Raw genomic sequence first — 22921 nt, 5'->3', positions numbered from 1 at the left:
CCACAGGGTGATCCTCATTACCAACAAACACTGTCTGCCTGTGTCCATTCATGCGAATGGACAGTTTGTTGCTTGTCATTCCCACATAGAAAGCTTCACAGTGTAGGCAGGTCAGTTGGCAAATCACGTGGGTGCTTTCACATGTGGCTCTGCCTTTGATCGTGTACATCTTCCGGGTTACAGGACTGGAGTAGGTGGTGGTGGGAGGGTGCATGGTACAGGTTTTACATCGGGGGCGGTTACAAGGGTAGGAGCCAGAGGGTAGGGATTGCACACCTTTTTGTACAAGAATATGTAACTTTAAATCCTTGTGAATATTATTCTTATTTCTAGTATTGATTCCATGAATTGAGCTGTTGGTTTGAAAAAGTGATATATTTTTAATGACAAATTTCATTAAGGCATAAATATATTGGGAAGCAGTAGTTAGTATCGCTAGTTCCCTAAACAGGCTTCTGCAGGATGTTCTTGAGTTCACACCACATATAACTCTTATTTCACATTTTTGTGCCTGGAAAACTTTAGCTTGGCTTGATGAATTACCCTAAAAAATAATCCCATATGACATTATGAAATGACAGTAAGCATAGTATGCCAGCTTTTTTATTTTTATATCCCCTATGCCTGACACAATTCATATTGTGAATAGAAATTTGTTAAGATGCTTCAGCAGTTCTGTGGTGTGCTCCTCCCAATAGAATTTATTATCAAGCTGTAATCCCAAGAATTTAACACTATCCCCTCCTTCTATCTTCTTGTCATCATATGTTAGGCATATACTCGTGGGACACTCCTTACAAGTTCTGAACTGCATGTAGTGTGTTTTTTCAAAGTTTAGTGACAAAGAATTGGCTAGAAACCAGTGATTAATGTTCACAAATATTTTATTAGCTGATCTTCCTAAGACTACACTTGATTTGCTATTTATTGCAATGTTTGCATCATCGGCAAACAAAACAAACTTGGCACCTGGTAATGTTACTGATGAAAGGTCATTGATATACACAAGATAAAGTAAGGGCCCTAAGATGGAACCTTGTGAGACCCCACATGCAATTAATTCCCAGTTGGATGATGCCTGATAGCTTAATACATGTCTCTTACCTAATAACATCCTTTGTTTCCTGCGAGAGATATAAGATTTGAACCATTTTGCAGCATTTCCTGTTACACCATAATATTCGAATTTACTTAAAAGGATATTGTGATTTACACGGTCAAATGCCTTTGACAGATCACAAAATATATCAGTTGCCTGCAATTTTTTTGTCTAATGAATTAAGTACACTTTCACTGTGATGTAGATAGCCTTCTCAATATCAGAACCCTTTAGAAATCCCAACTGTGATTTTGACAGTATGTTATTTGTGATAAGATGGTTATAAAGCCAATTGTACATTATCTTTCCTAAAATTTTTGAAAATGCTGGAAAAAGTGAAACTGGACAGAAATTTGATGCTGTTTCTTTATCTCTCTTCTTAAACCGTAGCTTAACTTCAGCATATTTCAACCATTCAGGAAATATTCCACTGATAAATGACTGGTTACACAGATAGCTTAATATATTACTTAACTCAGAATCACATTCTTTAATTAACTTTGTTGATATTTCATCATACTCACTAGATGTTTTTGATTTTAAAGATTTTATGATGGACATTACTTCTGCTGCAGTGGTGAGCGTCAAATTCATATTATGGAAGTTACTTGAAATGTCTGGTCTGAGGTATTCTATAGCAGCATCTACAGAACCTGACAACCCCATCTTTTCAGTAACAGTTATAAAATGTTTGTTAAAAAGTTCTGCAACACTATACACATCTGTCACCAATGCATCATTTACTCTTAATGCTATTTGTCCCTCTTCATGTCTGGTTCTACCGGTCTTCTCCTTCACTATATCCCATATTGTCTTTATTTTGTTATCTGATGTGACTATCTTTTCCTTGTAATATATTTGCTTTGATGTCCGTATTACAGTCTTTAATATTTTGCAGTATTTCTTGTAATGTGCTATAGCATCAACATCAGAACTGTTTCAGATTGACATTCAGATTGACAGATACAGTTTTCTTTTTGTTTTACAAGATACCTCTATTCCTTGAGTAAACCATGGCTTTGCTGTATAACCTTGATTAGTTTTGGGGGAAAACAGTGTTCAAATAAGGTAAGCACTTTTTTAGCAAAAGTGTTATATTTTTCATTAAAGCCATGAGCACTGTAAACATCACTACAGTGAATGTCTCTGAGGAGTGTTCTAAAACAATCAGTTTTTGGCTTATTGATTACCCTCTTGAGTTCAGATTGAACAATTTTATATCCCGTTCAGTATTAGCATTTAACAGAAGGAACTGTATGCGATAGTCTGAGAGGCCATTGACTATTGGTTTTGTAATATAATTTTGTTCATTGGACTTTTCTGTAAAGATATTATCAGTGGCTGTTTGTGAGCAATTGGCTACCCTAGTGGGGAACTTTACTGTGGGAATTAAGTTGAATGATAGTGTTACTAACTCACAAAAGTTCTTATTGGGGGAGTCTTTAAGGAAATCTACACTGAAGTCACCAGCAACCACTATTTCTTTGTTCTTGGTTGTTAAATGAGCCGTGCAGCTTCAAGGTGGTTTATGAACAGATTAAAGTTACCTGCAGGTGTTCGATATACACTCAATATTATGAAGGATTTTTGGTTAAAGTCTACTTCTGTTGCACATGCTTCCACATGCTGTTCTAGGCAAAATTTATGAATGTCTATGTTCTTAAATTTATGATGGTTCCTGATGAATGTGGCAACTCCTCCTTTCTCCATTTCTGTTCTACAAAAGTGAGATGGTAACCTAAATCCTGTAACACTTGGAAATCCTATACCAGGTGTCACATGATGTTCAAAGAGGCAGATTATGTCAGCTGGGCTTGAGGACTCTAATTCAGCTATGCAGATAATTAATTCATTAATTTTATTTCTCAGCCCTCAAATATTTTGATGCAACAGAGATAGCTGACATTTCACATTGACTGAGTTAAAATCGGGTAGAGTCGAAATTTCTGCTGATTGTTGAAAACTGTTAACCAACAGCTGGTTATGCTGATGTAATAAGCTAGAATTATATTTTTTGGTTTCTTTCTCAAACTGAAGGTTTGTCTCAATCCTAACCTCTCTTAAAATTTGGTTTCTTTGTGTCCTCCTTACCCTAAAAAAGGGTCTTTTCTGAACCCTATAACCACAGGTATTTTATCACTCATGACAGTGCCTCCTCCCTTTAACTTTCCTGCTATTTTTCCCAGCCAGTTTACCCTTCCCTTTCCTGTTGAGGTGAAGGCCATGCCTAGTATAATCCCACCTACTGAGAGAATCAACAGGAACCACACCAATGTGTGACCCTGCTCCCGGCATAAGCAGCCGTTCCAACTCCAAATTAACTCTCTTGACAGAAGAGTTCAAATGAAGTGGTCCCCAAGAACAGATACAAACTCGAGAGTATGCTTTGATGCTGATGCAATCTTTGCCAGTTAACACTCTATACTGTACCCAGGATCCCTGTCAATAGTATTACCTGGCCCACCCACATAACCATGGTGTCTTCCTTAGTGAAATCTTATCAGTGACAGAAGTATTTTTACTAGGAACTGACTTTATGTCGTCAACCTTGTGCTGCTGACCAGACTCCTCCTTCACAACTGAACATATGGTTTCAATTTTTTCCTGTGAATTAGCTATTCTATTTGCATAACACATGCTCTTTGCCTTCCTCATAACATTTTTAAGCACTTTACAATACTGTTTGTAATGGGCTACTGTAGCTTGATTGTGACTCCTTCTAGCATTTTGATATAATTCCTGCTTTGCTCTACGTAATATCCCTATCCCACTTGTCAGCCACCTAGGCTGCCTATTGTTGCTAGTATCCCATTCTGGATGTTCTAATGGAAAGCAACTCTCAATGAGCATGAGAAATGTGTTAAGGAAAGTATTATATTTACAATCTATGTTATTGGCACTATAAACATCCTGCCATTCTTGTTCCTTGGCAAGGTTTAAAAAACTCTCTGTTGCTGTTGGATTAACTTTCCTACATAGTTTGTAATTATATGTTACATTTGTTTGAGTACAAAAGCCTTTTAGTGTTAATAAAATTTGTGCATCATGGTCTGAAAGGCCATTCGCCATTGTACTAACAGAATGCCCATCTAGTAATGAAGAATGAATAAAAATATTATCTGCAGCTGTGCTGCTGTTCCCCTGCACCCTAGTTGGAAAAAATGCATCAGATCATATGAATTTAGGAGATCTACCAACATCCTTTTTCTTGCACCATCATATACAAAATTTATATTGAAGTCATCACATATAACTAATTTCTGGTACTTCCTACAAAGTGAATCAAGAACCCTCTCTAGCTTGAGTAGAAGTACGCTGAAGTCAGAGGTGGGGGACCTATAAACAACAACAATTAGAAGTTTAGTTTCACTAAATTCAACTGCCCCTGCACAACATTCAAAAACCTGTTCAATGCAGTGCCATGATACGTCCATGGAATCAAATGGAATACTGTATTTTACATATATAGCCAGTCCACCACTCTATAAAGAACTCCTTGTAAAACAGCCAGCTAATCTGTTTCTGGTAAACAAAGTTTCTGAATTGTCAAATTATATAAGTGGTGCTCCAATATACCAATAATATCAGAGTCAAGATCTATAAGAAGTTCACAAACTTTATCTCTACTACCTCTTATATTTTCATGAAATATGCTAATTCCTTCTCTACTCGGATATCTGACCACCTCTGAAGTTGATTCCTTTTGTTACAGGGACTTCCTTTAAGCAGCGATACCTATCAGCTGACTTCAATCTAAGAAAGGTGTAGTTCTAACACCAACTACTACAGTAATTTTTCCATGAGTGATCCCACCATCACCCAGTACACTGTCACCTATAAGCTTTGCCAGCCTCCCCTTCCCAAACCTATCAAGGTGCAGGCCATGCCTAGCAAAACCCGGCCTATTGACAGACTCAACTTGCACCACTGCAATGTGAGCAATGGCCTCTGCCATCAGTGCCTTCTCGAGCCTTATGGTAACACGCCTAACAGCAGCATTAAGGTGAGGCCAATCATGATGCTGAAACAGTTGCACGAAGTGCACATCAATGCCACCAGTTTGAGTAGCTATCAGTTCTATGAGGTGAGTTAATATGGGACTTGAGAGGTCACTGATGATTGTTGACAAAGCATATATTTTGGTGGTTCCAGATGAGAGCAGGCATAGGTCTGGCTATATTAACATGACCAGAACCTAAATAGAATTGGGAAGGGATGGTTGTGGAAGCTTATAATTAACAAGATAGTAGGTAAATGTAGCATCACTCAAGACCAAATTTCAGTGATAACATGTGGAAGGGCTAGCCCTTTATAGGACAAAGTGAGCTAGGAGGTATTCCTGCTTGAGGAAGGGTCGTTTGATGCCAAAATATAGTATAATAAATGGGAAATCCAGATCAGAAGGTCCACTAGTTTTATTTCATAAAAGTATTAGGGCAATTAAAGGCAAAGTAGATGAATTTGCTAATACATCTTGACACTGCCATTTTATGCATCTCAGAGCATCATTTACGTAGTAAAGAAATACTGAGGCTTCCCTTGGAGTGGTTTGTCTTGTCTAAAATACATGTGACAAGTTCATTGTAGAAGGAAGGAGTGGCCATCTATGCCAAATGTAATGTCTCATTCAAGAGTTGATATGTCAAAACGTGCAAAGGCCAAATATTTGAAGATTGTGCAGGAGAGTTTGAATTTTCAGGGGGAAAAAAACTTTTCATTATAGATCGATACAAATCCCCCAGATCAGACTGCAGGGTTTTTCCTCTCTAGACTTGATGCTGTGCTAGGCTTGGTTCTTATGAAACATGTATTGATTTTGTGTGAGGATTTCAATATTAATTTTCTCATTGATTCTCCAGTTATGGATTTACTTTAATCTCACAATCTGGCAGGGGCAGTATACTTTCCAACTAGAGTTTAGGGAAACAGCAGCTATCATAGACAATATCTTCATAGATTGTTCTCTAATTTATGGTCATAGTTTGAGAAATGGTGGTACAGACTGTAAAACCATGATGCACAGACAATAATAATGGAAGGAGGCAAGGCAGAGTCATAACCCAAAGTTGTAAACAAAAGATTTAGGAACATGAGTCTAACTGCAGTGCAGTCATTTAAAGACAACACTGAAGGCCTAACTTGGCAAAATGTTGACAATACAAATGACTAGAATGGCAAATATACGTTACTTCAAACCTTCATCACTTTCTTTAATAGCTCATTCCTGATAAAAAGTGCAGGCACGTGAGCAATACTTATAAGCAACCAATTTGGATAACTAATGGCATTAGAATATAATGTAGGAGAAAGTGAGAGCTTTATCACAATATGAAGAGGTTGGTAAAAGAATTTTACTGTAGACAATACAGCAAAGTTTGTGGAATGTCATCAGACAGGCTAAAACATTGTATTGCACTAAGATAATAGAAAGCTCTCAGAACAAAATTAAAACTATGTGGTAAATTGTGAAGAAGGTATCAGGCAGAATATGATTGCTCAACATATTAAACCCTTCTCCTCTTGTCAATAGTCGGAAAGGTAAATCAGAATTTTATTGGTACAGGTAAAAATGTAAAACTCCTGAAAGCAAGTGCTCCATGACAATTATATCATGTGGAGCTACAGGGAACAAGCAAAGATGAAACTGAATCAGTTATTATTTTATTAAAGAGTAATGACTTCCACGGGTATGATTATATTTCAAGCAGGATTATGAAGACCAATGCACCATACATTAGTTCTATATTTAGTCCCTTTGCAATGAGTCTTTCAGATGTTATCAGTTTCTCAACAGATTGAAATAATCATAACTGAAACTACATTATAAAAAGGGTGAAAGAGATAACATATACAATTACTGCCAAATTTCTTTATTATCAGTATTTTCAAAAAAAATTTGCAGAAGGAAGGTATAAGATAGTAGTCACACACCTCAGTACACATAATTAGCTTCCCAACTCAGTTTTGCTTGAGGAGGGAGTAACCACAGAATATGCTATTTACTATTTTATATGTGAGAAACTAGCAGGAGATGATGATGGGTTGAGGACAGCAGGCGTTTTCTTTGATATAACAAGAAAATTTGATTGTGTGGACAGTGCATGCTTTTGTGTAACGTGGAAAATTATGGATTTAGGGAAGAAGCTCAACAATAGTTTGCTTCATATCTTAGAACCACGAAGCAGAAGGCTGTCCTCCAGTGCCCACAGACAGATAAGAGGTTTGAAGCTGACGGGGGTCATGTAAAGTGATGGGTGTCACAGGGTTCTCTTCTGGATACATTGCTTTTCTTGGTGTAGATCAACAACCTGCCACTAAACATGATAACTGACACAAAAATTGTTCTTTTTGCAGATGAAAAAAGTGTTATTATAGAAGATGTAGAATGCAGTTAAATGACACAGCTAATAGGGTGATCAGTAACATCAGCATATGCCTTCAGGGAACAGATTAACAATTAACTATAACAAAACACAATTCATACAGTTTTGGGCACTGAACTTTTAAAAGTGAAATTTTACTGTCCAGAAGTGGTTACATAGTCAGAGAAGTTAACCATTTCAAATTGTTAGGACTGAGGGTGGACAGAAGTATCACATTCAAGATCTTGTGCAGGAACTGAATGCTGATATCTTAACTTTAAGAATGATCTCCACTACCTCTGACACTGAAACGCAAAGGACAGTGTACTTTGATTACTTCCACTCTGTTACCTCATACAGCGTTATATACTGAGACAACCATCAAGAATATTTTTGATACAGAAACTCCTGCTTGGAGTGATCTGCAGTGTCAGTTCATGAAATTCGTGTAGATCCATTGTTACTATGGTCAAAATGTAGAGATCCACCACATCACTTAAGTAACAAAACAGAAACTAAAGCAGAAAGTGAGTGAGGGGAAGATAGTAGTTCTGCAACAAAAAATGGCCAGGTGCATGTAGGACTTGCACCGTGAAAGTTCCATTTGTGTATATAGACAGTTCATGCATCCTAGAAATCAAGAACGTTGATAATTTTTGCCTTTTGTCAACATTGATACTGGCAAGACATCAGTCCCAGGAATTCCAAGGTGTTTGAGAATGTTTTAATTTTTGAAGTCGAGTAACAAATGACAAAAGAAATATTTTTTGTGTGATATAATTACAAATTAACCATTTTCTAATGTTTCCCTTTTACTTGTACTCTGAAACCTTGCTTTTTGCCAAATTTCATGATTAACAGGTCAACGGGGTGTACCCTACAGGTTTTAATAAGCGAGTTTGCAAATATAATATTATTTAACATAAATGTCCATATCTTTTGATTGCATTGCCTTAAAACCTTAACCACAAGGAGGCCACAGACCTATATATGTGACATAAATTCCAACGTGATATATCTACCAATTCATAAGAAAAAGGCATCTTAACAGATTGATGGAGAGAGAGAGAGAGAGAGAGAGAGAGAGAGAGAGAGAGAGAGAGAGACAGTTGTATAACAAATTGCCAAAAAACAATTTTTTTGTATGATATAATTACAAATTAACAATTTAGAATTTTTCCCTTTACTTGTATGTGGGACCTTTCTTCTTGCCAAATGTCATGATTCTAGGCCAATGGGAAGTACACTACAGGTCTTGATGAATGAGTTTGAGAGTATCAAAATATGGCCATATCTTTTGATTTCATTGACTTAGCAGCTTCAATTTTTTACACTGCTAAACCCTAATATGTGACATAAATTTCAACATGATATATCTACCCGTTGATGAGAAAATGGGTTTTTAATAGTCAGATAGACAACAAAGTGATCCTCTAAGGGTTCCTTCTTACTATTGATGTATGGAACCATAAAAAATGACAAAATCATCTTCAAAAGGAATATTTCTTTTTGATTAACTCACGAAGGGTGAAACAATAACTGGAAAATACTACTCAAGTCTTTTATACAAACTAGATAATCAAGTTTGAGAGAGGAAGCCTGGACTGCAAAATTGTGCTGTTCTCTGGATTTGCTTCAAGTCCTAGTACTGCCTATTCTCATAAATAAACAAATTTATTATTGGAGGATAACTGGTATGGGGAATATGATGTAGGTGGTGACCTGGTAAAGGTAGCTACTCAAACTGGTGGCACTAATGTGCATTTCATGCAGCTGTTTCAGTTTCATGATCGGCCTTTTCTTAATGCTGGTGTTAGCCCCATTAACATGGTGCTGGAGAGGGAGCTGAAGGCAGAGGATATGGGTCACATTTCAATGGTGCCAGCTGGGTCCATCAGTAGCTGGGTTTCACTAGACATGGCTTGCACCTCAATAGGTATGGGAAGGGGAGGCTGGCAAAGCTTATAGGTGACAGTATAGTGGGTGGTGGTGGGATCACTCATGGAAAAATTACTGTAGTAGTTGGTGTTAGAGCTGCACCTTTTTTAGATTGAAGCCAGCTGATAGGAATCGCTGCTTAAAGGAAGTCCCTCTAACTAAGGGGTCGCCTTTGGAGGATGTCATGTTTCCAATGAGAGAAGGAATTAGCATATGTCATCAAAATGTAACAGGTATTAGAGATAAAGTTCATGAGCTGTTTACATATGTTGGCTCTAAAATTTTTGGCATGTCAGAGCACCACTTACAAAATTTGACAATTCACAGGCTTCCTTTACCAGGATACAGATTAGCTGGCTGTTTAACATGGAGTTCCTTGCTGGTAGGGGGAGTGGCTATGTATGTAAAAAACACTATTCCATTTGACTCAATAGATGTATCACGGTACTGCAATGAACAGATATTAGAATGTTGTGCAGGGGTAGTTGAATTTAGTGAAACTAAACTTCTAATTGTTGTTGTTTATAGGTCCCCCACCTCTGACTTCAGCGCACTTCTGCTCAAGCTAGAGAGGGTTCTTGATTCACTTTGTAGGAAGTACCAGAAATTAGTTATATGTGATGACTTCAATATAAATTTTGTATATGATGGTGCAAGAAAAAGGATGTTGGTAGATCTCCTAAATTCATATGATCTGATGCATTTTTTCCAACTAGGGTGCAGGGGAACAGCAGCACAGCTGCAGATAATATTTTTATTCATTCTTCATTACTAGATGGGCATTCTGTTAGTACAATGGTGAATGGCCTTTCAGACCATGATGCACAAATTTTATTAACACTAAAAGGCTTTTGTACTCAAACAAATGTAACATATAATTACAAACTATGTAGGAAAGTTAATCCAACAGCAACAGAGAGTTTTTTAAACCTTGTCAAGGAACAAGAGTGGCAGGATGTTTATGGTGCCAATAACATAGATGATAAACATAATACTTTCCTTAACATATTTCTCATGCTCTTTGAGAGTTGCTTTCCATTAGAACATCCTGAATGGGATACTAGCAGTAATAGGCAGCCTGGGTGGCTGACAAGTGGGATAGGGATACCACGTAGAACAGAGGAGGAATTATATCAAAATGTTAGAAGTAGACACAATCAAGCTACAGTAGCCCATTACAAACAGTATTGTAAAGTGCTTAAAATGTTCATCTTCAACTTTTGTGGTCCTGTCCTCCTCAGTTGCGCGTAATACTACGGTATATTGATAATTTTCACTTATGGACCGTCTGACAGCTTAAAATGTTATTAGGAAGCCAAAGAGTATGTGCTATGAAAATAGAATAGCTAATTCACAGGATAAAATTAAAACCATATGGTCAGCTGTGAAAGATGTGTCTGGTCAGCAGCACAAGGTTGACGATATAAAGTCAGTTCATAGGAAAAATATTTCTGTTACTGATAAACCAGATATATGTACAATATTTAACAATCATTGTCTGAGCATTTCTAGTGAATTAAATAAAAATTTAGTTTCTACACGCAATCATATAACTTTCTTGGCAAATGCCTGCCCAAGATTGATGTCTGAAACACTCCGCTGTGATACCAAGAAGGGAGAGAGTTAGTCTATAATTAAATCACTGAAGACTAAGGACTCTCATGAATATAATCGAGTGCCTAGCAGAATATTAAAGTAGTGTGCTGTATTTAGCCATATTTGTAATTTTTCCTTTGGGAGTGGTCAGTTTCCTAAACAATTAAAGTACTCAGTAGTAAAGACTCTTTATAAAAAGGGATAAAAGAATAATGTAGACAATTTTAGTCGTATTTCTATGCCATCAGTGTCTACTAAAGTTATTGAAAAGGTTGTGTATGTAAGGATAATTGTTCATTTTATGTACAGTTCGGCTTTAGAAGTCATTTAACAACTGAAAATGCTATATTCTCTTTTCTCTGTGAGGTACTGGATGGGTTAAACAAGTTCATGGCTAGTAAAAAATAAACTAATGTTAAATCACAGTAAGACTCAGTTTTTACAGTTTCTAACACACAATTCAACAAAACCTGACATTTTAATTTCACAGAATGGGCATATGATTAGTGTAACTAAACAGTTCAAATTTCTAGGTGTTCACATAAATAGTAAACTGTTGTGGAAAGTCCACATTCAGGATCTTGTTCAAAGACTTAATGCTGCCATTTTTACTATCTGAACGGTGGTTGAAGTGAGTGATCATTCGGCATGAAAATTACTCTACTTTGCTTATTTTATTCACTTATGTCATATGGTATTATATTTTGGGGTAACTCTTCCCATTCTAAAAGGATATTTTTGCCTCAGAAATGGGTGGTTCGGGCAATAAATGGTGTAAGTTCACAAAACTCTTGTTGACCCCTGTTCACTAGTCTGGGTATTTTGACATTGGCCTCTCAATATATATACATTCCTTACTGTCATTCCTTGTTAACAATATTAGCTTATTCCCAAGAATAATAATCCACACGCTTTCAAATCAGAACTGAAGCATTTCCTCATGGATCGCTCCTTCTATTCTGTCGAAGAGTTCCTTGAAAAATTAAGCTGACTCTTGTTGTATTGTTGATAGCACTTACTTAAACTTATGGATTGACTTTTTTTGTGTTCATAAACATTTTATTTTTACTTGTTATTACTTTTATGTTGTAATTTCATGTATGGCATGTTCCATGACCCTGGAGATTTGCTCCTCAATTTTGTCACATGGAACTTGATGTGCAAATAAAATAAAATAAAATAAAATAGAGAACATTTTGAACTCAACAAAGGGTCCCAGTAGCCACAAACGATTTTGGCATCCTCAGAATCATACACTGGTGGTGAAGTTTACTCAGTTGAATAGCGTTGGTCAGCGTGCTTTGAACTGAGAAGGAACTATGTCAAAAAAGAAGTGCATTTTCAATCTTAAAATCAGTCTGTCATCACTTAATTGTGAAACAATCTTTCTCTTCATTAATTAAGACAGAGTGTTTTGTAGATCTTGCCATGAAGCAAGTTATACATTGATGAGCAGAAGCAGCCACTGGAAGATAGTATCCACAAATATAACATTGACAGTATAGAGATGCTTTATAAGCAGTAAACATATGAAGGATGTGCATAATTACTGCAGTTTGGAACAGGTATCATGCTTTCAAACACACTATTCATAAGGTAATACCATGTTGTCCTACATCACTTAAAAGTTTACACCTGTCAAGATATAGAAAATATCTTTCCTCAATGGATGGCTAAAAATTTATTTCAGCAAACAGTTGATAATCTGAAAATTATAATGTTGAAGTAGTTATAATCTATGAAGGCTTACATCATTACTGGATTTTCTTTGTGATATGTCGTTTATCAAGATATAAAGAAAACATTTTTACTGCACAAAAAGAAATAATCAAATCTTTTGAAGATTAAATTATTTCAGAAAGAGTTCAACATGGTTGTAGTACTGATTTCACAGTCATAAATTGCAATGACTATTATTGTTATATGCCACTTACATCTGGATTCAACCCATGAAGATAATTTGCTGTGGCACAGAAATTTCAAAAACTGTTGCAGATTTCAAATCTTTGATGAACCATTCTTAAAATATTTTTTTTTCCAAATTCACATTTATACAACTGTACAGTTAATAATGACATACATGTCCACTACAGGGCAGTTAGTGTCTCTTCACATGTTTCAATTTAACTACTTGTCCCTGGGCTACCTGGTGCCCTTGAAAATCAATACAGCTTCATATGTGAAGCACTGAACAGCTATAATATGAAGACACATGTTGTCTATACTTGAGACATATATATGGAGTCACAAAATTTATACTCAACTCCAACAACAAATTCTACTTTTGTATCCTATGATATTGCAGGACTACAAAATAAAATACACTGTACAAAATCTTTTTATAACTAATGAACACAGTAAAGAAGACAACAGATATTCTAAACATGAAAGCCAAAGCCTCTTAGTACCAAACTGAAGCAATTGTACATTTAACTTAGGAACAAATTAGTGGTCAAACTTACAGCTGCTGGTGAGAATGGCACTAGATTGTGCCAAATACACACAGAAAACAGTAGCTAGTAAATTCAACATTGTGTGTGTCATGGAGGCTCTCCAAACCAGGTCTGCTGCACCTCATCTGAAAGTCGCTGTGCCATAGCCACTTTTATTAGAGGTTGCTGCTATGATTGTTCGTTTTTTAATACATGTTTCCTTTCAAGGGCAAGTGACTTGCAAGATTCCAGATGGTGGTTGGCCACTGTGTAACAAAAGACTTAAATATTGGTAGTGTTGTCATGTTTGTGGCATGAATGAATTACTTAATAACCTACGAAATGAGCTCATTATCAGGAGGGTATTGAATGCTTTGTCATTCCTTTTTGTAATCATATCTCCTCCTGCCCACTCTTTCATATATTGTGAAGAAGTAATCTGCCACTGTGAGTTGCACGAGGGGTCAAGGCTACCTGACATCCTTGAAACTCTTATTATGTTCTACTGGTTCTTTCATTTACATCCATCAGATCAAGTTCACAGTGTTCTGTTACACAAAATTCTTTAAAGAGCCATAGTTCAAGTGTCATAACTACAAAACTAATGTGCAGACTTTCATAGTTGGTTAAAATGCAATATGAAGTGCATAGTACATGATCGTAATGCAAACGGCTCTAACAGCACCACGGAAGGATAGAATAATTTATGGACAAACTCCTCAAATATAGTGCAGCACTGGCAACAAACTCCATTTTCTATTTTAGTAGTTTATTTGTATTGTCTCCATAGTCATACAGATTTTTTAAGGGGGGCTGTGCTGATTAATTGGTCTGCGTAACCCATAATCATAGCTACTAATGCGTATCATGTTTCCTGTTTGTCAGTGCAAATATTAAATAAACTCTTTAGCATGGGCAAAGGCCATGCCTTCTTCTTCTTCTTCTTCTTCTTCTTCTTCTTCTTTTCCCAGGTATTGAAGGATTTTCAAACTCCTCCACACACTTATACTTGTAATACTTAGATTATAACTAAGGCAGAAAGCTCTAATTGTGTGAATCTTTTTATTGTGCCTGTCACGACTCAGCATCTCCACTATATGGAGAGTAGCAAGTTTCCTTCTCTGGTATTGTTACATTCCATCAAGGATTTTCCATTGTTTAATACTTAGAGTGGATTAGATTCAGTTTGCATTCCATAGATCCAAAAATTGAGAAGATTCTCGTGGGTGTGGAACATGCCATAACATAAAAACACAAAACATTTGAATATAATACTTAATACCCTAATCATGTAGTATTATATTCAAATGTTTTGTGTTTTTATACTTAATACTTATACTTATACTTAATACTTATACTTAATACCCTAATCATCCCCCCCCCCATGAACCATGGACCTTGCCGTTGGTGGGGAGGCTTGCGTGCCTCAGCGATACAGATAGCCGTACCGTAGGTGCAACCACAACGGAGGGGTATCTGTTGAGAGGCCAGACAAACGTGTGGTTCCTGAAGAGGGGCAGCAGCCTTTTCAGTAGTTGCAAGGGCAACAGTCTGGATGATTGACTGATCTGGCCTTGTAACAATAACCAAAACGGCCTTGCTGTGCTGGTACTGCGAACGGCTGAAAGCAAGGGGAAACTACAGCCGTAATTTTTCCCAAGGGCATGCAGCTTTACTGTATGATTACATGATGATGGCGTCCTCTTGGGTAAAATATTCCGGAGGTAAAATAGTCCCCCATTCAGATCTCCGGGCGGGGACTACTCAAGAGGATGTCGTTATCAGGAGAAAGAAAACCGGAGTTCTACGGATCGGAGTGTGGAATGTCAGATCCCTTAATCGGGCAGGTAGGTTAGAAAATTTAAAAAGGGAAATGGATAGGTTGAAGTTAGATATAGTGGGAATTAGTGAAGTTTGGTGGCAGGAGGAACAAGACTTCTGGTCAGGTGACTACAGGGTTATAAACACAAAATCAAATAGGAGTAATGCAGGAGTAGGTTTAATAATGAATAGGAAAATAGGAATGCGGGTAAGCTACTACAAACGGCATAGTGAACGCATTATTGTGGCCAAGATAGATACGAAGCCCACACCTACTACAGTAGTACAAGTTTATATGCCAACTAGCTCTGCAGATGACGAAGAAATTGAAGAAATGTATGATGAAATAAAAGAAATTATTCAGATTGTGAAGGGAGACGAAAATTAAATAGTCATGGGTGACTGGAATTCGAGTGTAGGAAAAGGGAGAGAAGGAAACATAGTAGGTGAATATGGATTTGGGGACAGAAATGAAAGAGGAAGCTGCCTGGTAGAATTTTGCACAGAGCACAACATAATCATAACTAACACTTGGTTTAAGAATCATGAAAGAAGGTTGTATACATGGAAGAACCCTGGAGATACTAAAAGGTATCAGATAGATTATATAATGGTAAGACAGAGATTTAGGAACCAGGTTTTAAATTGTAAGACATTTCCAGGGGCAGATGTGGACTCTGACCACAATCTATTGGTTATGACCTGTAGATTAAAACTGAAGAAGCTGCAAAAAGGTGGGAATTTAAGGAGATGGGACCTGGATAAACTAAAAGAACCGGAGGTTGTACAGAGATTCAGGGAGAGCATAAGGGAGCAATTGACAGGAATGGGGGAAATAAATACAGTAGAAGAAGAATGGGTAGCTTTGAGGGATGAAGTAGTGAAGGCAGCAGAGGATCAAGTAGGTAAAAAGACGAGGGCTAGTAGAAATCCTTGGGTAACAGAAGAAATATTGAATTTAATTGATGAAAGGAGGAAATATAAAAATGCAGTAAGTGAAACAGGCAAAAAGGAATACAAACGTCTCAAAAATGAGATCGACAGGAAGTGCAAAATGGCTAAGCAGGGATGGCTAGAGGACAAATGTAAGGATGTAGAGGCCTATCTCACTAGGGGTAAGATAGATACCGCCTACAGGAAAATTAAAGAGACCTTTGGAGATAAGAGAACGACTTGTATGAATATCAAGAGCTCAGATGGAAACCCAGTTCTAAGCAAAGAAGGGAAAGCAGAAAGGTGGAAGGAGTATGTAGAGGGTCTATACAAGGGCGATGTACTTGAGGACAATATTATGGAAATGGAAGAGGATGTAGATGAAGATGAAATGGGAGATATGATACTGCGTGAAGGGTTTGACAGAGCACTGAAAGACCTGAGTCGAAGCAAGGCCCCCGGAGTAGACAATATTCCATTGGAACTACTGACGGCCGTGGGAGAGCCAGTCCTGACAAAACTCTACCATCTGGTGAGCAAGATGTATGAAACAGGCGCAATACCCTCAGACTTCAAGAAGAATATAATAATTCCAATCCCAAAGAAAGCAGGTGTTGACAGATGTGAAAATTACCAAACTATCAGCTTAATAAGTCACAGCTGCAAAACACTAACACGAATTCTTTACAGACGAATGGAAAAACTTGTAGAGGCCAACCTCGGGGAAGATCAGTTTGGATTCCGTAGAAATACTGGAACACGTGAGGCAATACTGACCTTACGACTTATCTTAGAAGAAAGATTAAGGAAAGGCAAACCTACGTTTCTAGCATTTGTAGACTTAGAGAAAGCTTTTGACAATGTTGACTAGAATACTCTCTTTCAAATTCTAAAGGTGGCAGGGGTAAAATACAGGGAGCGAAAGGCTATTTACAATTTGTACAGAAACCAGATGGCAGTTATAAGAGTCGAGGGACATGAAAGGGAAGCAGTGGTTGGGAAGGGAGTAAGACAGGGTTGTAGCCTCTCCCCGATGTTGTTCAATCTGTATATTGAGCAAGCAGTAAAGGAAACAAAAGAAAAATTCGGAGTAGGTATTAAAATTCATGGAGAAGAAATAAAAACTTTGAGGTTCGCCGATGACATTGTAATTCTGTCAGAGACAGCAAAGGACTTGGAAGAGCAGTTGAATGGAATGGACAGTGTCTTGAAAGGAGGATATAAGATGAATATCAACAAAAGCAAAACAAGGATAATGGAATGTAGTCTAATTAAGTCGGGTGATGCTGAGGGAATTAGATTAGGAAATGAGGCACTTAAAGTAGTGAAGGAGTTTTGCTATTTGGGGAGCAAAATAACTGATGATGGTCGAAGTAGAGAGGATATAAAATGTAGGCTGGCAATGGCAAGGAAAGCGTTTCTGAAGAAGAGAAATTTGTTAACATCCAGTATTGATTTAAGTGTCAGGAAGTCATTTCTGGAAGTATTCGTATGGAGTGTAGCCATGTATGGAAGTGAAACATGGACGATAAATAGTTTGGATAAGAAGAGAATAGAAGCTTTCGAAATGTGGTGCTACAGAAGAATGCTGAAGATTAGATGGGTAGATCACGTAACTAATGAGGAAGTATTGAATAGGATTGGGGAGAAGAGAAGTTTGTGGCACAACTTGACCAGAAGAAGGGATCGGTTGGTAGGACATGTTCTGAGGCGTCAAGGGTTCACCAATTTAGTATTGGAGGGCAGCGTGGAGGGTAAAAATCGTAGAGGGAGACCAAGAGATGAATACACTAAGCAGATTCAGAAGGATGTAGGTTGCAGTAGGTACTGGGAGATGAAAATGCTTGCACAAGATAGAGTAGCATGGAGAGCTGCATCAAACCAGTCTCAGGACTGAAGACCACAACAACAACAACCCTAATCATTTGTCAGGAGATTATCAAAATAGGTGACTAAAATGCAGTAAACTGGAACAACTAATATTTACAGAATTAACATGCTGTCAGAATGAAACATTGTTATGCACTATTAATAAATTTATCATACAAAAAATACCTAATCTTGACTGTTGTGACCAAGTGCTGTCAAAACTGAAATCTGACAGATATTTTTACTTAAGCTGGCTTAACAGTCTCTCTTAAGATATTCATCTACAGAGTAGAAAGAGTTGCCTATCAAAAAGTCTTTCAAACTCTCTTTAAACTGTGCTTTATCTGAAACAAAGTTTTTAATGGTTTCTGGCAATTTATTTAAAATGTGTGTTCCTGAATAATGGATGCCTTTTTGGACCAAGGTAAGTGATTTTAGGTCTTTATGTACATTATTCTTATTCCTAGTATTGATACTATGTATTGGGCTATTGGTTGGAAGGAGTGATGTATTACTTGCAACAAATTTCATTAAGGAATAAATATAGTGAGAAGCAGTGGTTAGACTACAAAGTTTCTTGAACAGGTTTCTACATGATGATCTTGAATTTACACCACAAATGATTCTTATCACACACTTTTGCACCCTAAAAACTTTTGCTTCGTTTGATGAGTTGCCCCAGAATATGATCCTATGTGACATAATAGAAAGAAAGTAAGCAAGGTATGCAAGTTTTTTTATATTTATATCTCCTACACCTGACACCATTCTCACTGCAAATACAGACTTGTTTAGGTGCTTAAGCAATCCTGCCCTTCCCAAATGAATTTATTATCAAGTTGTAATCCCAGAAATTTAACACTGTCAACCTCTTTGATCTGTATGTCTTCATACGTTAAACACATACTGGAAGGAAATCTCTCACAGGTTCTGAACTGCATATAGTGGGTCTTCTCAATGTTTAATGACACTGAATTAGCTTTAAACCACTTATTAATATCAGTGAAAATTTGATTAGCAGTTATTTCTAAACCTGTACTTGACTTGCTACTTATTTCAGTGTTTGTATCATCTGCAAACAAAATAAACTTAGCATCTGGCAATGTAACAGATGAGAGGTCATTAATGTACGCAAGAAAGCGATGGACCCAAGATGGAACCTGGAGGAACACCACATGTAATTAATTCCTAGTCAGATGAGACAGACTGCTTACTGCAGAGGTATTTTGCAATGACATCCTTTATTTCCTGTTAGACAGATAAGACTGAAACCATTTCACAGCATTGCCAGTGACACCATAATATTCTAATTTACTTAAGAGAATGCTGTGGTTCATACAGTCAAAGGCTTTTGATAGGTCACAGAAAATGCCAATAGCCTCTAATTTATTATCTAATGAATTAAATACATTCTCACTGTAAGTGTGAATAGCTTTCTCTATATCAGAACCCTTAAGAAATCCTAAATGTGACTTGGACAATATATTATTTGCAGTCGGGTGCTTAAGGAGATGCTTGAACACAACCTTTTCAAATATTTTTGAGAAAGCTGGCAAAAGTGAAATTGGTTGATACAGAATTTTTTTTGTCTATCTTTGTTTACTTACCTGTTAATGTAACAAATGTTCCAAGTGTAAAACTGGGGAGGGGGGAAAAAAAACCCACCCACCCACACCCATACCCACACACACACACACACACACACACACACACACACACACACACACACCATGTTTGGTACTTCATCAATAAATCAATAAGCATACCATTTTTAAGAGTAACTTACTTGCCTGTGCGCCCTCCTCCCCCCACTTCCCAGAGTGCTCACGCGCGCGTGCCCACACACACACACACACACACACACACACACACACACACACACACACATTCCAAAGACTTACCTTATATATATATATTTCCCACGTGGAACGTTTCCCTCTATTATAAGATGATGTAACTTACCAAATGAAAGTGTTGGTACGTTGATAGACACACAAACAAACACAAACATACACACAAAATTCAAGCTTTCGCAACCCATGGTTGCTTCGTCAGGAAAGAGGGAAGGAGAGGGAAAGATGAAAGGATGTGGGTTTTAGGGAGAGGGAAGGAGTCATTCCTATCCCGGGAGCGGAAAGACTTACCTTAGGGGGAAAACAAGACAGGTATACACTCGCACACACACCCATATCCAACCGCACATACACAGACACAAGCAGACATTTGTAAAGGCAAAGAGTTTCAGCAGAGATGTCAGTCGAGGCAGAAGTACAGTGGCAAAGATGTTGTTGAAAGAGAGGTGAGGTATGAGCGGTGCCAACTTGAAATAAGCGGAGGTTGAGGCCTGGCAGATAACGAGAAGAGAGGATATACTGAAGGGCAAGTTCCCATCTCCGGAGTTCGGATAGGTTGGTGTTGGTGGGAAGTATCCAGATAACCCGGACGGTGTAACACTGTGCCAAGATGTGCTGGCTGTGCACCAAGGCATGTTTAGCCACAGGGTGATCCTCATTACCAACAAACACTGTCTGCCTGTGTCCATTCATGCGAATGGACAGTTTGTTGCTGGTCATTCCCACATAGAATGCATCACAGTGTAGGCAGGTCAGTTGGTAAATCACGTGGGTGCTTTCACACGTGGCTCTGCCTTTGATCGTGTACACCTTCCGGGTTACAGGACTGGAGTAGGTGGTGGTGGGAGGGTGCATGGGACAGGTTTTGCATCGGGGGCGGTTAAAAGGATAGGAGCCAGAGGGTAGGGAAGGTGGTTTGGGGATTTCATAGGGATGAACTAACAGGTTACGAAGGTTAGGTGGACGGCGGAAAGACACTCTTGGCGGAGTGGGGAGGATTTCATGAAGGATGGATCTCATTTCAGGGCAGGATTTGAGGAAGTCGTATCCCTGCTGGAGAGCCACATTCAGAGTCTGATCCAGTCCCGGAAAGTATCCTGTCACAAGTGGGGCACTTTTGTGGTTCTTCTGTGGGGGATTCTGGGTTTGAGGGGACGAGGAAGTGGCTCTGGTTATTTGCTTCTGTACCAGGTCGGGAGGGTAGTTGCGGGATGCGAAAGCTGTTTTCAGGTTGTTGGTGTAATGATTCAGGGATTCCGGACTGGAGCAGATTTGTTTGCCACGAAAAATTCCGCACGTCCAGGGCCTCGCTGCGATGGAGCATTTCCTTTCACGCCGATCACCTGCCACCCTACCTAAAACCTCTTTCCTCATTACCTTAGCCAGCTTCATCCTGACCCACAACTTCTTCACTTTTGAAGGCCAGACATACCAACAATTAAAGGGAACAGCCATGGGTACCAGGATGGCCCCCTCGTACGCCAACCTATTCATGGGTCGCTTAGAGGAAGCCTTCTTGGTTACCCAAGTCTGCCAACCCAAAGTTTGGTACAGATTTATTGATGACATCTTCATGATCTGGACTCACAGTGAAGAAGAACTCCAGAATTTCCTCTCCAACCTCCACTCCTTTGGTTCCATCAGATTCACCTGGTCCTACTCCAAATCCCATGCCACTTTCCTTGACGTTGACCTCCACCTGTCCAATGGCCAACTTCACACGTCCGTCCACATCAAACCCACCAACAAGCAACAGTACCTCCATTATGACAGCTGCCACCCATTCCACATCAAACGGTCCCTTCCCTACAGCCTAGGTTTTCATGGCAAACGAATCTGCTCCAGTCCAGAATCCCTGAATCATTACACCAACAACCTGAAAACAGCTTTCGCATCCCGCAACTACCCTCCCGACCTGGTACAGAAGCAAATAACCAGAGCCACTTCCTCGTCCCCTCAAACCCAGAATCCCCCACAGAAGAACCACAAAAGTGCCCCACTTGTGACAGGATACTTTCCGGGACTGGACCAGACTCTGAATGTGGCTCTCCAGCAGGGATGCGACTTCCTCAAATCCTGCCCTGAAATGAGATCCATCCTTCATGAAATCCTCCCAACTCCGCCAAGAGTGTCTTTCCGCCGTCCACCTAACCATCGTAACCTGTTAGTTCATCCCTATGAAATCCCCAAACCACCTTCCCTACCCTCTGGCTCCTATCCTTGTAACCGCCCCCGATGCAAAACCTGTCCCATGCACCCTCCCACCACCACCTACTCCAGTCCTGTAACCCGGAAGGTGTACACGATCAAAGGCAGAGCCACGTGTGAAAGCACCCACGTGATTTACCAACTGACCTGCCTACACTGTGATGCATTCTATGTGGGAATGACCAGCAACAAACTGTCCATTCGCATGAATGGACACAGGCAGACAGTGTTTGTTGGTAATGAGGATCACCCTGTGGCTAAACATGCCTTGGTGCACGGCCAGCACATCTTGGCACAGTGTTACACCGTCCGGGTTATCTGGATACTTCCCACCAACACCAACCTATCCGAACTCCGGAGATGGGAACTTGCCCTTCAGTATATCCTCTCTTCTCGTCATCCGCCAGGCCTCAATCTCCGCTAATTTCAAGTTGCCGCCACTCATACCTCACCTGTCTTTCAACAACTTCTTTGCCTCTACACTTCTGCCTCGACTGACATCTCTGCCCAAACTCTTTGTCTTTAAATATGTCTGCTTGTGTCTGTATATGTGTGGATGGATATGTGTGTGTGTGCGAGTGTATACCCGTCCTTTTTTCCCCCTAAGACAAAGAGTTTGTCTTTAAATATGCCTGCTTGTGTCTGTATATGTGTGGATGGATACGTGTGTGTGTGCGAGTGTATACCCGTCCTTTTTTTCCCCCTAAGGTAAGTCTTTCCGCTCCCGGGATTGGAATGACTCCTTACCCTCTCCCTTAAAACCCACTTCCTTTTGTCTTTCTCTCTCCTTCCCTCTTTCCTGATGAGGCA

The 22921-nt window shown here is 38.8% G+C and overlaps 1 protein-coding gene across 1 annotated transcript in view; it reads right to left on the bottom strand.

The window, feature by feature from the left end:
- Positions 1 to 13578, bottom strand: part of LOC124545062 (very low-density lipoprotein receptor-like) — a 70608-nt gene extending 57030 nt beyond the window's left edge. Inside the window, exon 1 of the mRNA XM_047123859.1 lies at positions 13458 to 13578. Coding sequence (XP_046979815.1) covers positions 13458 to 13539 — 82 coding nt within the window. The 5' untranslated portion in view covers positions 13540 to 13578. The remainder of the gene's footprint in view (positions 1 to 13457) is intronic.
- Between the last annotated feature and the right edge of the window lie 9343 nt (positions 13579 to 22921).

Source organism: Schistocerca americana, chromosome 8 (assembly GCF_021461395.2).
Source record: "Schistocerca americana isolate TAMUIC-IGC-003095 chromosome 8, iqSchAmer2.1, whole genome shotgun sequence".
Classification (NCBI taxonomy): domain Eukaryota; kingdom Metazoa; phylum Arthropoda; class Insecta; order Orthoptera; family Acrididae; genus Schistocerca; species Schistocerca americana.
This window is presented reverse-complemented; position numbering and strand designations above follow the sequence as displayed.